At 36.1% G+C, this 19196-nt stretch overlaps 1 protein-coding gene across 2 annotated transcripts in view; it reads left to right on the top strand.

Moving 5' to 3' along the window:
* The window catches only part of pbl (epithelial cell transforming 2 pebble), a 286114-nt gene that overhangs the window by 58115 nt on the left and 208803 nt on the right, over nt 1-19196 (top strand). Inside the window, exon 7 of one of the 2 annotated variants that reach the window (XM_081769346.1) lies at nt 15983-16152. The exons of the other annotated variant lie outside the window; for it this stretch is intronic. Coding sequence (XP_081625472.1) covers nt 15983-16152 — 170 coding nt within the window. The remainder of the gene's footprint in view (nt 1-15982; nt 16153-19196) is intronic. 2 annotated transcript variants of the gene reach the window in all.

The following is a 19196-nucleotide window of genomic DNA, read 5'->3' as shown; positions in this document are numbered from 1 at the left end:
GTGCATTCCTTTGTTTTGAAAAAAACTGATCCATTCAAAATTGGAGCAAAGCGTACAAGTCTGGATGAAGATTTTAGTCAGTGAATAGTGATGAAGGCGATGCATCAATAAAATTCCTACATCCTCATGGTCCATCTCCCTCATATTATTGGGCTGAAAATGATTCCTGCTGTGTTCCGTTTACTCACATCTTATGTAAAGTGGATATAACAACTGCTACTGGCAGAACATACCAGTTATCTCATATGTCTCTAAAAGTAGTTACTTCAATGTAGGAAACGTTTACAAAAAGCACTTGATGTTAATATCTAACTACAGCAAAACCGAAAATTTATTTTATGTGTCATAACATGTAGGCCTATTATAATACTGTCAAACTTATTGTATTCGCTTCTTTGGTAGTTATTCTGATTAATATTAAAAAATGCTAATGTCCATCAGATTATTGTATTTTTCCCCTTAACTATAAATTTTTGGAACTTCCTATTTCTCCTCCATGCTTAGATGGCCCATCGTAATTTTTGTATAGTGAAAATAGATGTTATAAGCTTACTGCAAAATGTGGCACAGATACATCTAACGCTGTGACAGGTAACACTGAAATTGGTTGGCAACCCTGACAACAGGATTGCTTGGGAGGAGTGGTAATGCTCACAGACGTGTTTCTAGGATACCGAAGAGTACACCCTGTTCCAAAAAGAACATACGTATTACGAAGAATTATTTTGTCCAAACTATCGATCGCTGCGCCTCGGCTCGGCTATTGGAGAAACGAATACATAGTCTAGTTTATATTAATAGCCGCTAGATGTCAGTTGTCTTGTTTTGCTTGGTAACCGTCATATGTTTAAAATGGCTACTCCGCAGCAGAAGTCATTTTGTGTTTTCGAGTTTGCGAAGTGCAATTCCGTGATTACAGTACAAAGACGTTTCAGGTTGAGGTACCAAATTGATCCTCCGAATGGGTGGAACATTCGCAGATGGTATCGACAGTTTGTAGATACAGGATATGTATGTAAAGGAAAGATTCTTGGCCGCCCTCGTGTTCCTGAAGAAAATGTTGCACGAATTCAAACTGGTTTGCAACATAGTCCTTCAAAATCAACTCGTCTTGCCAGTCAGGAGTTACAAGTGCCGACAATAACAATTGGGCGTGTTTTGAGACCTTGGTTGGTTATGAAGCCGTACAAGTTTCAGCTGTTACAAGCTGTGCGTCCTTATGACAAACGCAAACGTTTGGCATTTTGTAACGAGATTCTGGATGCTATTGACAATGATAACACTTTTGCACAACGCATCGTGTTCAGTGATGAAGAGACTTTCCGTGTTAGTGGTCAGGTAAACAAACAAAATGTTCGAATTTGGAGCCTACAGAGCTCACATGCAGTCATTGAACATGTACGAGATTCGCCCAAAGTCAATGTGTTTTGTGCGATATCCCGATCATCTATTTACGGTCTATTCTTCTTTAATGGAAACACGGTTAACAGTCAGCAGTATCTCGCTATATTACAAAAGTGGTTGTTTCCGAGGCTGCACGAAGACAACTTCCTTTTTCAACAAGACGGAGCACCTCCTCACTGGAGTCGCCAAGTGCGTGAATATCTGAATGAAAATCTACCGAACCGTTGGATTGTTCGTCAAGGAGCTGGCGACTTAGCATGTCTCAGCTGGCCTCCACGGACACCGGATTTGAGCCCCTGATTTCTTCCTGTGGGATTTCATTAAAGACAACGTTTATGTACCACCACTCCCACAGAACCTGGAAGAATTGAAGAACCGGATCCGTACTGCCATAACATCAGTGACCCAGGACATGCTTGCCCGAGTATGGGAGGAATTTGAGTATCGATGTGATATTGTTTGTGTCGCTGATGGAGGACATATTGAACATCTGTAATTTGAACTTCGAACTGTAATTTGAACTTGAGAGGTTCGTAAATATGTGTGTAAACTTTCATATTTGTATGTCTTAAAGTTTAATAAACATATGCATTCGAAATACGTATATTCTTTTTGAAACAGGGTGTACTTGTACCAATTTTGGAGTGAATATGTTAAATCTTATGGAAGTTATTGGAAAAAGCTTATTTCGCAGTCAGTTGGCAACACTGACTGGGATATTTCCTCAGTGCTTGTATGACCCATCACAATTTTTGTATATGTGAAACTAGATGTAATAAGTTTTCAAACAAAAATAAATTCATTGAAATCCATGATAAGGATTTTGAGAAATAAAGGTTTAAAGTGTACAAAATGCTGTTCTAGTTTTTTTTTCTCAAAATGTTACCTTTCAAATAGCTTTATAAATTTTCTATCAGCTTCACGGAAAGCTTTCATTTTTTCATGGTAAACAACTTCAAGACAATCTGAATAAAAGTAATCATGTTTCTAGCATTAATAGGAACCGAAATATGATTTTTTTTTTTTTAGTGTTCTTACTAAACTGGGAAATATGTCGTGACTGTTAAAAATGGATTTTCTTCTCATTTTTGAAATGCAATAACTTCTGAACCGCTTATGCTTTTGCAATAAAATTTACATACTTGCAATCAGCATAAAAAGTTTTATAACTCTACCAAATTTCATCCAAATCTGAGATAGTGGGTTAAAAGCCTTGGTTGAACTGACGTGAAATGACCCAGCTTTGATCTTATTTGTCTGTTGCAACCAATAGTTCTAGATGTACTACTTAAGGTTTGAGTATTTAATTTTCATAGTTTAGAAGTCTACCGTAGTTCCACACTGTGAAACGAAACTCACTTGTTTTAAAATTAAATTAATGAAAGGAATTAGTAACACAATGATCACAGTTTTTGCACCATAACTTTGATTATATGCATTGATGTGTGTAGTGTATTTATAAAAGAAAGACAAAGTTCACAGTAGGTCCTTATTAAAAAAGACTGGCAGTTAATACTTTAAAGTACCGATTCACCAATTTATAATGCAGTGCAGGCCAGGACAATATATGAAACTATTTGGGGACCATGTTCCTTTTTCTTGTCCTTACCCTCCTAGGCAGGGGTTCACTGAACGTGATAAGTCATATATTTTCTGAATCTTTGTTTATTTCTACATATTTTGTTTGTTTTATGTGTTTTGGCTAATTAAAGTCTAAGCTACGAACATTTCAAAGTAATTATATAAAATTTGAATTTTTCTAAAAATCGCCTCGGTACCAACGGCTTTACTTTACAGAATAGGCTTGTAATCTAATGATTAAGGAAAATCACAGTTAAATTTTGATTTATGTATGTTATGATAGCAGTTGCACTCTTCCTGCTACGAATGAATCAAGAAAGGAGCGAATTATACATTTTGTAATTTTTAATCGCGGGTTGAATGAAACACCACCTAACTTCGGGAGGTGACTCCTTATATCAAATGAAAAAGTTCTAATAAACATAGGTAGAAAAACGCCTCTTTTCAAAGCTATAAACTCTCAAAAATGCGTAAAATCACTTTTTAAAACCACCCACTAGAAAACTATGGAGGCTGTCGCAAGCGGATTAAGAAATTATACACGAACTTCGTAGTATGCACTCTTGTCTATGTTTCAGAATCCTACGGTACTAGCACAAAGAATTGTGTAGTGGAAGTTAAAGTACAAGAATACACTTTAAAGTACTAGTTGAGTATTCGTTTCGCCAGTACTGAAGCATTGTAAAACGTAGTTATTTAGATAGGGCACATACTAGTTCCTGTGTAATTCCTTGACTCGCTTACGATAGATTTTAGAGTTTTCAAACTAGGTCGGTTCAGAAAATAATTTTTCGCATTCTCAGGGATTTATAATTCAGAAACGAGGCGTTTTCTGACCCATGTTTATTCCAACTTTTTTATTTTCGTTTGATATAAAGAGTCCCTCCCGGAGTTCAGTGGTGTTATATCTCCCCATGTTTCAAAAATCCGACGATGAACCCGTGTACGCTTGTTCATCTCCGGATTTTTGAAGGATTAAGATCAGAGTTGTGATCCAGCCCTTTAATGTGGACAGAGCCCCCTTTAATTGGATCAGGTCTAAACCAATTCTGGATGTGTTTTCGGAATGTAACAGACGCGATACTAGTTGTAAATTTAATAACTCTTAAACTATTTGATAACATGACAATATTATAGAAGAAAGTAAAGACAGGGTTCCCACATTCTGGAAAATCAGGGAATGTCAGGGAAATGAAAACATGTCAGGGAAAGTCAGGGAAATCATGCATTTTGCTTAAAATGTCATGGAAAGTCAGGGAATGTAAATGTGCAAGACAATTCATGAAGTGTAAATTTTGTTTCTTCAAACTGTTACAACAAGGTGTGAACAATTTTAAAGGAAATTCTAGAGTCTTGAACCATTTGTTTGTTTTTTGTACTCAAAAATTCTATCTCTCTTACGGAATCTAATGAATCGTTGTGTCAGACAAAGCATTATGAAACTTGGTGACAGTTCAGTGAAGCTTCTTGATTTGGATTTGACTGCAAATGAAAATGTACTAGAAATAAGAAAGGTGGACATTGGTTTTAAGGCAGAAAAACTACTGAAAGAACTGAAACCATTAGATAAAGATAAACTAGGTTTCTGGCTTGGCTGTCGAAACTTTGTGCTAGGCACAATCAAGAAGATTGTGGAATGGAGCCCTCTGAAGTACAAACTAGTACCTGCTCTGTGAGCTTTGGACCTCAGGCTACAAAAGAACAATCCAGAACTTGCTCAGACTAGAATGAAACTCATCCTACAAACTGCATGAACATAACAGAATATCTTATTCTGTATCTGAGAAAGCAAAATGTCAATTTATGTTCTTCTGTACTGAAATCCAGGTGTTTCTTACAGTTGACTTCAGAGAATACGAACAGAAGATGGTCAGCATCAGGTTAGATGACTTCTTTGCAAAGGTAATGTCCAAGAAACAAGAATATTCCGATTTGTGGCATGTTGTGAAAATATGTTTAATTTTATCCACGGCAATGCCTCAGTGGAGGGCGGGTTCTCAGTCAATAAGACCAATCAAATCAGTATAAAACCAAATCAAAGATTTTCTGGTAGCACAGAGATGAGTGTATGATGCAGTTATGTGCTATAGAGGTGTGGAATCTGTTCCTATTGATCGAAGAATGCTTCTTTCGTTCGTTCAACTCGGAGACGCTATGATGAGTACCTTAAACAGAAACGAATCCAAATACAGAGGAAAGTAAAATTAAAGGCGAAAGAATAAAATTAAGTACTGAAATAAAGAAATTTGAGGAAGGAAGAAACAAATGGAATTATATTACAAACAAGGAGAAGACGATCTCGTAGAACAAATCCAAGAACTGAAAGCAAAACAAAATTCTGATTAAATGTGAGGATTAACATGTCTCAGAGTTGGTAATATTCGGACTGATAGTATTAGGCTCAGAGAGAGAGTTGGCAATGTATTCTTGACTGCTTTTTATTGTTTTTTCACGCAAAAAAATTTCATTTGCAATGTCAAGGTATATGTTATTGTATCATGCATATGGGTCAATCCAAATGAAATCGACCAATTTCCAGGTCAGAGGTTGCTGACAAAATTTATTTATCTTTTATTTTATTTTATTTTATTTTATTTTATTTTATTTTATTTTATTTTATTTTATTTTATTTTATTTTATTTTATTTTATTTTATTTTATTTTATTTTTTTTATTTTTTTTATTTTATTTTTTTTATTTTATTTTTTTTATTTTATTTTTTTTATTTTATTTTTTTTATTTTATTTTTTTTATTTTATTTTATTTTTTTTATTTTATTTTTTTTATTTTATTTTTTTTATTTTATTTTATTTTATTTTTTTTATTTTATTTATTTTATTTTATTTTATTTTATTTTATTTTATTTTATTTATTTATTAAACCTAAGATTGTACCACATTCAGGAAGTTGTAAACGGGTATTCATGTAGTTTTTAGCCGCGCAGGTTTGTTTGTTGTGGCCATTTTGTATAGGCGCCTGAGCGTATTTTGAACTTTTCAGAGGATTCCCTTAAACGCTGTAACTTTTTAGATTTTAAAGATAATGAGTTCAAAACCATATGAAAGATAATGAAATGGACAACATTCTGTGTTCTGTGGACATTGAGACGTACTTTAGAACGTCGGGGAAAAAGCTCTGAATATTGATGTTGGAAACCTATTTTAAAAATGACCGTTTTGGAATGTACATTTTGAAACGAAATATATGAGACTCACCTTCACTTTTTTGTCTACATAGAAACTAGATAATAGACAATGTTCTAAAGAAGTTTCAGGTTTGAGAACCATATACTTGATTTTTTGGAAACTTCTAAACATTGCGAATTTTCAAAAATCGTGTATTTTCACCATCAAATATCTCAGGAAGGACGCAAGTGCAAAATCTGAAATTTGCACAAAATACACGATAGTTTTGCAGTAACAAGTGGGATTGTATCATTGAGATTTGAGTAGTTTCTGAGTTGTAATTTGTTGCAATGATGTGAAATTCGAAATTTTAACAGCTGAACAGATGTTCAGGTTTTGTGCTGATAGTATCTCAGGCATACAATTTATCTATGTTTCATGAGAAGTAGTACAGTCAAACAGGAAGAAATTCGAGATATGCTACTTGCAAAAGAATTATCAATGGGCTAATCCATATGAAGTGGTCCAAAAATGGTGAAAGTGGTTGCTTGACCATCTCCGAAAATTATAAAAAGGGGAGTGTGATGAACTTTGTGTATGAGAAGGTCAATAACACGAGTCACGTTTTCGGAGGTACAATTGTTCCTAAATGGCGGCCATCTTTGTTGTCGGCGGAGTGTCATTTTCTGCAGTTGCAAGCGTTTACGAAAACCACATTTGCTCAGGACTTACTAATCAGAGGAACATGAAACAAAAACTAGTGTGTACAGGATAGACCAAGGTACACGGAGAATATATAATCGTGCGCCCAAATTGTGTTTTCAGGGTTGCAAACATACATGAAATCACAAAAAAAAAAAAAAAAAAAAGTTCACGTTTTAAGGGGCTTTATTTTGGAATGGCAATAAAGGTAGTGGTTCAGAATTTATGGTGTGAATACTAGGGCATGTACAGATTCTTCAGAAACATTCGCAGCTATGATACGACTGTTGCCACAGAACTATGGGGGTTCGAAAGTTGGAGTTTGTCATTTTTATGGCATTTTTGGGGCTTAATATCTCAGGATGGCAAACTGCTAAAAATTGCTGCTGCAGTCACAAAGCAGTTCTGTATGTTAATAAACTATTACAAAAAATCATGACTGATATTACATGGAGAACAAAGTTAGGACAATATTAAGAAAGCACGTGCGTGACGAGGCCAAGTCGGTGCATGAATTGCCTTTTACGTTATGATCGGATGGGTATTCATTCTACTTTATCAGTTTGAGGAAACAGGCAGCAGGTGGCAGTGAAATCGTCTCCTAAATCGTTCACGTTGGAGTTACCCATCTGTATTGTTTCTTGTTATCTGTGCATTTACCCTCCAAATGTCAGTCAGCCTTGGAGTATCCGTCAGTCGTTTTTCTACAGCCATAGTGGAAGATTGTTGTGTTGTGCGCTGAAAACGACCTCCCAGTGTTCTGTGGGAAATGCAACTAATGAGAAATGCTATAAATCTACGTATGGTGTTTGTGCAAAGGAACTAAAGTATATTTTGGACTTGCAAACAGAAAGTCAGGAGATGCTTCGTCTGCGAATTGGCTGTGAACCTGTGACAGTGTGCAAGTACCATGAAATAAGATATTTAGAGCAATATAACCATCTGTTCGGTCGTGTGTGTTGTGACCCAATGAACATTCATAAGAAATCTATTAAAAAGGAACTTTGAAAAATTCTCGTTGAACACATGCTACAAGGAAAGAAGACTGGTGTTCAGTTAATACCAGGAAAAGCACTTTGTCCCAATTGTTGCTCCGCAGTGTTCGCATCCAGTGCAAGTAACCTGGAAGAGCAAAACAGAAACAGCGATGTTGAATTTGTTCCGTCAACATCCGTCTTAGAAACTTTAGATTCAGCATGTTGTACGTTAGGATTATCGCCACCGTCAAAAATACGAAAAGTCAGTGCCGAAAAAAGGAAACGTAAGCTTCAACGCAAAATGTACCAAGTGTCACAAGCGCTAAGAAGACAATTAGAACTTGCCTTCGAGAAAACTATTGAAGATGAAGACGACAGTGTACAAGTGTCCTCGGATTATGAAATCCTGATACGTCAATTAAAAGAGAAATGTACCATTGCTACCAAGGAAGAAAAAGTACCAAGGAAATCTTAAGTTTTCTCCCAACAACATGGCCTCGTAAGAAGATTGCAACTGAATTTAATGTGTCAGAACGTCTTGTCAAGATTACTAGGAAAATCGTGAGTGAGCGTGAAATTTTACCAGATCTGGGGCACAAACAGGTAGTATCAGTGTCACCAGAGACAACAGAAAAGGTTCTCCATTTTTATGAAGACGATGAATACAGCCGTTTGTGTCCAGGCAAGAAAGATTGTAGACCAGTACGTGCAGGAAGTGTGAGAGTTCAGAAACAGAAACGACTGTTGTTATGTAACCTGAACGAGCTTTACCTGGCATTTAAACAGAACCATCCAGAATGCACAGATATTCACACGGCTAAGTTTTGTACCATGAGACCTAAATGGTGCATTCTTGCCGGTGGTGCTGTGGGTACTCATAGTGTCTGTTTATGTATGTACCACCAAAATATCAAGTTAATGATTGATGGGGCAAAACTAAACGTTGAATACAAGGATCTCCTCGAGTTACTCGTATGTGATATTAACAGCAATGCCTGCATGATGCAAACACGCGAACACTGTCCAGGAAAAGCTGCCCTTCTGTCGATGTTTGATGAAGCCATGGACAGTGAAGTCTTCCCTGATGTTATTCAATACAAGGAATGGGTTACAGTTGATAGGACTGAACTGATTACGGTAGTCAAACATGTGGACGAATTTTTTGAAACATTATGTGAGAAACTCGAGGATCTCAAAAAACATCATTATATTTCCAAGGTTCAAGCACAATACCTGAACTACAAGAAAGACAATCTCAGTGATTCTGAGTGTATAGTTTTGGCTGATTTTGCTGAAAACTATACATTCATCACCCAATATGCCATACAGTCATTGGGTAAATCAGCAAGCCACTCTGCATCCTTTTGTCTACTACTACCAACAAGGTGGAGAACAGAAGCACTCTTGTCTCTGCGTAATAAGTGATCATTTAGCGCATAATACTGTGTCAGTTCACGTGTTTCTGCAACATCTTATCAGTCACATTCGAGAACATTCACCACACGTAGCAAAGATTACATACTTTTCTGATGGTGCGTCCAGCCAGTACAAGAACAAGAACAATTTTGTCAATCTGTGTCACCATCAAGCAGACTTTGGGCTCGAAGCCGAATGGCATTCCTTTGCCACGGCAAACGATAAAACTGCGTGTGATGGTGATGGTGGGGTGACTAAGAGAGAAGTTGCAAGGGCTAGTTCGCAGAGGCCAGTTACTGATCAGATCCTTACACCTTACGATATGTTTTAGTTTTTTTCAGAACACATCAAGGGGATAACGTATGTCTTTGTTTCTTCTGAAGTCGTGTCTCAACATGAAGATGAACTGAAAGAGCGATTTGCGAGCTGTCAGTCCATTCCAGGCACAAGAAGCTTCCATCGTTTAACCCCCGTTTCTGAACATACCTTACGATGTTATGTTACACCAACAAGTGACGAATTTCAGGAGTTTCCTGTTGCCAAATGTGTATCCGTAACACACTGAGAACTAATTCTGTTTTTTATACTGCTTTGTTGCTCGGTCAGTACTAATACACTGAATACCATCGTCATGCACGTGCTTTCTTAACATTGTCCTAACTTTGTTCTCTATGTAATATCAGTCATGATTTTTTTTTTGTAGTAGTTTATTAACATACAGATCTGCTTTGTGGCTGATGCAGCAATTATTAGCAGTTTGCCATCCTGAGATACTAAGCCCCAAAAATGCCATAAAAATGACAAACTCCAACTTTCGAACCCCCATAACTCTGTGGCAACAGTCGTATCATAGCTGTGAATGTTTCTGAAAAATTTGTACATGCCCTAGTGTTCACACCATAAATTCTGAACCACTACCTTTATGCCATTCCAAAATACAGCCCCTTGAAACGTGCACTTTTCTGTGCATTTTTGGTGATTTCATGTATTAGTTTGCAACCCTGAAAACACAATTTGGGCGCAGATTATATATTTTTTGTGTACCTTGGTCTATCCTGTACACATTAGTTTTTGTTTCATGTTCCTCTGATTAGTAAGTCCTGAGCAAATGTGATTTTCGTAAACGCTTGCAACTGCAGAAAATGATACTCCGCCGACAACAAAGATGGCCGCCATTCAGGAACAATTGTACCTCCGAAAACGTGACTTGTGTTATTAACCTTCTCATATACAAGGTTCATCACACTCCACTTTTTATAATTTTCGGAGATGGTCGAGCAACCTACTCTGGACCACTTCATATGGATTAGCCCCAATACCAGATCATATCATAGATTTGTACCTCTGACGCAAACACAAATCAGATGTTATGAATTGTCACAACCAGATGAATTTACTGATTACAGTACTTCAGTACTTCCAGAACTTAGCATGTTGTCATTTGCACGTAATGATACCGTAGTCTGTATTTACGACGAGAAATGGCGGATTGAGAGAATTGAAGATATCAGTCAGGATGATCTTCTTGTTCACTTTTTCCATCCCCATGGCCCAAGGATCTCTTTTAAAGTACCTACGAATGACAAAGTGTGGGTGCCAATCACTAAGGTTCTTCGGAAGCTCACACCCACAGTGTTCACAATTTCTACAGGTCATGCTTTCAATTATCAGTGCCAAACCCTGTACATAAATTAGTCAAACCGTTTACGTCACTGATTTCTTAACAGCAGCGCTATAGGCAGAAAAGAAATAACAGATGCGTTTCTTTTTTTTCTTTTTTTTTTTGTACAAGATATGATTAATAAATTGTGCACATTTTGCCAATTTAACCTTACTTTTGTGTTATTTTGACTTTCGCTACGAAGTTTATATCCACGCCTCATGGCGCTTCATGATATTAAGTCTCAGTAAAGAAAAAACTTATAACTCAGAAACCACTCAAGTCGCAGTGATGCAATTTTACCCACTTGCTACTGCAAAACTATCGTGCATTTTCTGCAAATTTGGGATTTTTCATTTGCGTCCTTCCTGAGATATTTGATGGTGAAAATACACGATTTTTGAAAATTCGCAATGTTTAAAAATTTCCAAAAAATCAAGTATATGGTTCTCAGATCCGAAACTTGTTTAGGACAGTCTCTATGTAGACAAAAAAGTGAAGGTGAGTCTCATATATTTCGTTTCAAAATGTACATTCCAAAACGGTCATTTTTAGGTTTCCAACATCAATATTCAGAGCTTTTTCCTCGACGTTCTAAAATACGTCTCAATGTTCACAGAACACAGAATGTTGTCCATTCCATATCTTACATATAGTTTTGGTTTGAATTCATTATCTTTAAAACCTAAAAAGTTATAGCGTTTAACGGAATCCTCTGAAAAGTTCAAAATACGCTCAGGCGCCTATGCAAAATGGCCGCTACGACAAAACCTGCGGGGTTAAAAAATAAATGAATATCCGTTTTCAACTCCCAGAATATGGTACAAACTCGGGTAAAAAATTAATCAAAAACTAAATTTTGCCAGCAACGATCATATTCGATTTAATTTGGATTGACTCATCATACATTATTATATATTTACATATTAAATGGTGTAAATAACAATTATTCATATTGAACATAACAAATGGGTAAATGGTAATTAAAGGTTTGTGTTTTACAACTATGGGGATGAAGGAGGCTGTTATAAAAGTGTGAGATAGAGCTTACCCCGTATCTTCCCATATATATTCAAGAATTTGTCAGAGTAAACAAGGATTTGTGTGAGGAAAAGTCAAGGAAATCGATCTTTATTTATTTATTTATTTATTATTTTTGTGGGAACCCTGAAAGATGAATTCCCTGAAGAAATTTATTTCATTAGAATTACTTACTTGTTATAATAATGTCTCTTGTGGCCTTGTTTCCGGGCACTTTTATGAAATAGGTTTTGTATGTGTGTATTCCCGGAAAGTTCCTAAGGGAAGGAACACCAATTTTTATGTAATGATTTTTTGAAGTTATGAAAATACTTGTCAGGAGGTTGTATATGTATGTAATAATTATGGATGAAGTAACTTTTTAGTACTATGCACTTTTATAAAAATATTATGCTTAGGCAGGTATCGAAAGCACGTACTCAAACACGAATATTCTATAGGTATGCACAGAAATTACTCCAAGCTACGTTATTGGAAATAAAGCACAATTTAGTACAACATTATATACTTTCAGATATGATTTGCTACTACATCCAAGATTATCTTAGTGATACATTATCATGTTTGTGTTTCTGTAATATTTCTCAAACACACAAATAAAATAAATAAATAAAAATGAAGGAGCCATTCAGATTGCATGGTCCTACCAGAAAACATAGATAACTGAGCAAAGCAGTAATAGATATTAAAAACTAAAGACTATCTTGACTTGCTGCTAGCTATTCGAAGTTATGCATAAATGCAAATCTGATAAAATAATGAATAAAATAACCAGAAATTAGAGTTTATCACAAATTGCGCCCAATGGACCAATGACAAAGTTCTGGTTAGTAAGCTTTTCATTATGAACCTTAAAATTCAAACCAAACATTTTATATAATATCACAAAAGCCTCCAAAATTGGTTTGAAGCACTGAACATTGTTTACCACGTACAATAGTTATCCATAACATTTACTGTTCACATTAAGCACTCACGAATTAATGTACTACCGCACGTAAATAATATTGAATAAGATGGATAAAATGAAAGAAATTCACAATTCTTGCAATAATTTCACATACTTTCCACTAACATATCAAGAATAAACTAATAATAATAATAATAATAAAAAAAAAAAAAAAATCATGGACCGGGTCTCTTCGAACGGGTTCGCCAATCCATGCTCCAGCATTGTCATGTATGCATCCATGGCAGACACTGAACATCTCCTGTGATGTACTCGATGAACGTACGTTTGTATCTGCACGTCGATTTCTACCGCTTCGAATTTGCTATTCCCACGTTTTCGCCCCTCGCCAACTCTGCCACTATAACCAATATGGTATATGCTCACAGGACTTTTTTTTTTTTATTTCTCGATCTTCCGACGTTTATTAAGTTACATCCTGTATGTACGAAAATCAAATATCGGCCAAATGTTTTCATATATATATGTCAAGGGAAAAAATAATAAATTAATTCAAAGTTATTAAAAGTTGTAATACCGCCCACTTGCATTAATACACACTGCTAATACTGTTTCTAATCTTTCTAATACAACTATACACGTAACAGTTCACATAGCATTTCTGCAATCATCCAATTCACTTAAATTTCACACAGATGAAAACTAAATTCCATTTCATAAACAAAGATTATGAAATGGAATTCTTATTACGTTCTTCTTATTCTTACAATAATATTACAATTCAGGACTCTTGATCCATAATTCTAAAGTGACATCTACAATGAAATTGTTACCTGGATGAGTGCAGCATGAATATCTCTTATCCTTAGTTCTGAAAAGGAATAAAATTCCCTTAATTCCAATGAAGAATGGAGTTCATTATTGAGACTGTTATAAATACGAAGTGTGTTCAAAAAAAGACCGAAATTTTGCTATAAAATTTATATTGCTTATTTTACAACATTTTAAGCACTATCCTCATCGAAGTAGTCCCCTCTTCTGGTAATTCCCGTTTTTTTCCATATTTGGAAAGACTCCTGGAACGCAGTTTCTGGGATGACAAGCAGATCTCTTGTCGCATTGTCTTGAATCTCTTCTGTGATTTGGAAACGACAACCTTTCAGAGTGTTTTTAAGTTTTGAAAACAGAAATTAAGTCTGCTAGGTCTAGATCCGGAGAAAAGAGTGGATGAGGCACAACGGGAGTCTGATGTTTTGCCAGATAACTCCGGATGAAGAGTGAGGCAGTGTATTGGCATCTATCCAAATCTGGTTTTCGGTTTTCCAACAATTCAGGCCTCTTCCTGCGCACAGCATACCTCAAACGCGCTAAAATATCTTGGTACAACTGTTTGTTTCCCATCTGAGCACGTGGTACAAATATATGACAGATAATGCCTTGCCAATCAAAAATCACAACCAACACCATCTTGATTTTTGACCGACTTATGGGTGCATCTTTTTGGATGAGGAGATCCCGAATGAATTGAAAAGCAGAAACTTTATCTCTGCAAAACTTTTGCCAAGTTTGTAGGAAAATCTCACAATATACGCTGCTCTTCAAGCTCTTTTATTGTAGCTTTGTCACTAATCCGACGAGCAACTTGGGTACGTGCTCACTTCAGCGGCTGTAGCTCGACGACTATTGGTCATAGCGAGACGAGGCAAATGACGGTTTATTGTCTAAATCTGCTGCTAGGTGCACTCAGTAGCTCCCTCTGGCGGTTGACGTGCTTTTTCAAATTTGATATTTTTTGAACACCTCATACTTCACAGGACTCATCTCGCCGTATGAACACGTCTGGTTCAGAGTTGCGCAACGCCTCTCAGGAGATGCAAAGTCTGACAGTTACTGTTGATGAACTGTGGCATCGTGCTGAAGACGCATGGCTTGCCATAACCCAAGAGGGCATCCAAGGGCTCAATTTCTTGATGCCTTGTGTTGCATCCGTTCTGACCGCCGATTATAAGCCTACAGACTGTTGACCGTTGTCGTTGTCACACGGCGCACAGAGTGGTAGGTTTTATCGTTTACTACCTGTAGTAGAAGGTCTCTATCTCTTATAACGTTGCTATCTTGTCTCCTTTATAGTGTTACATTTTCAATGGGGAACAGTGTATTAAGAAAATTACGTCAGTTTATAATAAGAAATTTCAATGAGTATGCGAAGTCTGAGCACATGATCACATCCTGTCACATCACCTATGATCACATCATCTAATAAACTGAACCATTAATACCCCCATGTTTGTCAGTCATTCCTTGGGAATGATTCGTGGTCTCAACACATCGACTTCCCCTTATTGTCAATGTTGTTTTCTTGACCGAACTCTGTCTTTTACATTCAATATATGTCCAATTATCTGTACAATGCATGTGTGAATACCACAATGCTAACACTGTCCGGAGACTCCAACAATGTATCTTGTACTTGTCCGAGTACTGACCAGACAACCAGACTTAGGTGATTACGCAGGAACCGGTAGTCCAATGCGACTGAATTGTTGGCATTCAGGTTGGTAATATTAATTGCAAATGAGCGCTATGCTCCAGACAAGTTCCTGATTTCTATATTTTAGTTGACCTATATGTATTTGAACCTGTATATTAATCGATGACATAAACGATTAAGACCAACATAGAATTGTGACCTAGTCTTACAACAATGTAACTTTTAAAGTGCTGACAGCTTAATAAATATTTTAATTTATTTGAATCATATTGATTTGCAGCCAAAACCAATTCATTGATAAGATCACGATGATCCTTTTGAAGATCACGTTTTATAAATACTCGTGTGTTATTTTATTTAATATTCTCTTTATGTGGTCATATTCAAAAAGTAAACCTGATTATCTACTTTATTAAAGGTATATCAGGCTATCCATTTTCAGTATTAAGGCTTCAAATGAAGTCGTGAAAAGAGGAAGGATATACACCTTCATTTGAAAGTTTTGGATGGAAGCGCGAAACTTTGCAATTAGTAGTGGTTGACCAGGCTTTTTGAACATGACTGTGCTGTTAGCTGCGTGTATATATATATATATATAAGTGAAATGTTGAGAACCTTAAAATATTTAGTTATGTGAAGCTTAAACTAATGAGGAAAGTTATTGTTTTGCAGGTAGTTGATGGTGAAGAAGCGTATGAACTTCTGAAGACTGACATTCTTCCCTGTAAAATGATGATGATCTTTAATTCATCTATTTCTCCTTTCATCCCATCGTTTGATTTTCTTCCCAATTCACGTTCCAAAAATAAAAAACACTGTGTGCGAGATGATGCTTCAGTTAATTCGGTATATATTGATAGCAGCTTCAAATTATTAATGTCAGTAGATTCGTTATGCACAGTAATTTAGTGATTTATTTCTATGTAGTTGTGATTATCTGCACATTTTAATTAGTACCGATTGTAGCACATGATACTAACTTAAATGGGAGATAACTTTCGTCATATATAGTTCGAACGATGATATACCAATCTGTAAGATCATCTTATTTTAAACCATGTATGAAATGACGTTATGCAACATGTATTTTTATACTAAAGAAATTCATAATAAAAGGAAAAAATAAACAGGAATAAGAAATGGATTAGTGTGTCATAAACCATCTAACGTAACACTAACATGACGATTTGAGGCGCTCACGTTGTATGTGTGTGTGATAGTGAATTACTTTTAGTTATTTTCTCTTTACTTTGATTACTATTAATACGTCGATAGTTTTGGAGGACATATTTTTATTTACTATGTGTTTTTTTATATACAGTGAAACCTCTACTAACGGACACCTCTATAAAGCGGACACCTCCCATAACGGACATATTTTGTAATCCCCAAACATTGTAATAGGAAAAAAACATATTGGCAAACCTTTCTAAAGCGGACACTCTCTAGTACGGACACGGACAGTCTTTCTTGTCTTTTATAGGTATTATTTACCTCCGTATTACGGACACTTTCCCTAGAAACAAGTTGGAAAGTGCAGTAAAAATACACCTTAAGTAATTCATACGTATGTCACCAAGGAAGAACATATGGGTGTGACAACATTTTGCCCCCTCAACTGTCTGTTCAGCAACCCAGAGGAAGGGTCTCTGTTTCACAACACCCTTATATCCTTTGCTTGCATTCCATTCCCACCCAACCTGCTTCAGAAAAAAAAAAGTGATTGACAGTTGCCCACTGTTTGGAATGTCACATCATTCTACTGTCCCGCTGGAATCTCTAACCAAACATAAGACAAGTTTGGTATTTTTGACCACGGGTACGCATTCTGACTTTTTAAAAAATCCAATTAACTCACAAATTAAAGCAATACACCAAAAACGTAGTAAGTAGCGATAAGTGTAAAGTGCAGAGAACTATAACATCTTATTCCTATGTTGCGCCTCGAAATGGATGGCGCAAGATAATGCAGGTACAGTAACATTTTGGTAATATTTATAAATACGTGATTCATGCAAAAATATTTTCTTCTAATTATATATTACCTTGTTTATTAATTTACGTAAGAAAATATTGAAACCTCTCTAAGGCGGACACCTCTCTATAGCGGACAATTTTTTATTCCCCACGGCTGTCCGCTTTAGAGAGGTTTCACTGTATATAAAATGATTTAATTATACTTTGATTTTCAACACACACACACACACACAGACATATATATATATATATATATATATATGTGTGTGTGTGTGTGTGTTTCTCTCTCTCTCTGTCTGTTATTTGAGAATTCTTTAGTTTTGAGTCCTCCATTCGATAGCGCATGAAAAACTATCTAAACAAGTCACTTTTACCGTTCCTGAGATATTGGCCAAAAAGTTCCGATTTCGGGGGATTTAAGGAGCCATATCTCCCCAGACAGAAAATGCAGGTGGTTTACAGGCGCCTATGAAACAGGCATATTTTTACAGGCGCCTGTACATGCGCCTGAAAATGGAACACTTTTAAACGCATGAGACAGGTATCGATTTTTTTCACGATCATTGCATGTTCATTTACGGAAACAGGTAGTTTTCATGTTGATAGGGCTGCAACCTTGCAACGTGAAAAATCCATGTAAACAACATGTAGAGAGTGGAAAGACATGTACGTAACCTGCATACTCCATGTAATTGACATATACATTACCTCATGAGGATCTGACGACAGTTGCTTTTCATTTGATAAAAATGTAATTGACATGTTAAATACATGTGAAATACAGGTGTTAGCGAATTAGTGGGTGTGTTAGGGAATATACATGTAAAATACATCACATTAAGTACTATACATGTGTCAGGACCTTGCATATGTGCATGACAAACTGGAGACTTGGTGCCTGAATATTACATGTTTCCTACACTTGTAACATTAATGATTCACTCCAATCAACCTTGTTCATTGCATGCACCTCTTTAACCCATTTATTGCCAATCATGATCATTACATTTTCCGTTTACCTGCACATTGCCTGTACATTGCATATAGGTGGGTTCACACTTCGCATGCACACGAAGATAATACAGGCAATGTATTCAGTTGTAATCCCATGTATTATACATGTGTCAGGACCTTGCATAGCGAATGCCGAATTGGAGACTTGTGCCTGAATATTGCATGTCTTCTATGCCTATAACGTGAATGTTTAGCTCCTTGTTCACCACACGTATCTGTTTAATCCATTTATTGGCAATCATGATCATTGCATGTTCCCGTTCACCTGTACATTGCCTGTACACGGCACGTAGGGGAGTTACACACTTCGCATGTACACGAAAATGATAAATTGTAAAATAACATATTCTACATCATGCATTTTCCATGCTATACGCTAATACATGGTATTTACATGTAATGCGAATGTCACACATGTATATTACATGTTGATAAACAGGCACCTTCCTTGTACTTTTCATTCGTACTGTACTGCGAATGTTATCAACGATCCATTCAAGGTACTTTACATGCACATATTCCCTCCATTTACTTGAATGTGAGTGACTACGTGTACATTGCATGTTCTCATTTTAATGTACAGGCTCTATACAACGCGTGTTTCCGTGCAAAATTTCTAACAGAAGTTTAATACTTTTTCGACATGCATATCACCTGAAGACAATGTGCCTGTAATATATTCTTTACATGTGTTTTCGCCGAAACAGGCGCCTGTATAATGCATGTCAAAATCTGACAGGCTTTTACAGGCAGTTCCATGTACAAAACATTGCATGTTTCCTCAAAAAATTTCATAATAGTCGGTAAATGATAGAGAGACAATATTTTGCGAAATTTTCAATTTTGAACCCTCCATTTTAAGCATGTGTCTTCGTAAAACAACATAACGTAGAACGTTT

This window comes from Thermobia domestica, chromosome 8 (assembly GCF_964235325.1).
Source record: "Thermobia domestica chromosome 8, izTheDome1.hap1.1, whole genome shotgun sequence".
In the NCBI taxonomy this organism is placed as follows: domain Eukaryota; kingdom Metazoa; phylum Arthropoda; class Insecta; order Zygentoma; family Lepismatidae; genus Thermobia; species Thermobia domestica.
Note: the sequence above shows the minus strand (reverse complement) of the source record. Positions and strands in the feature narration are given on the sequence as shown.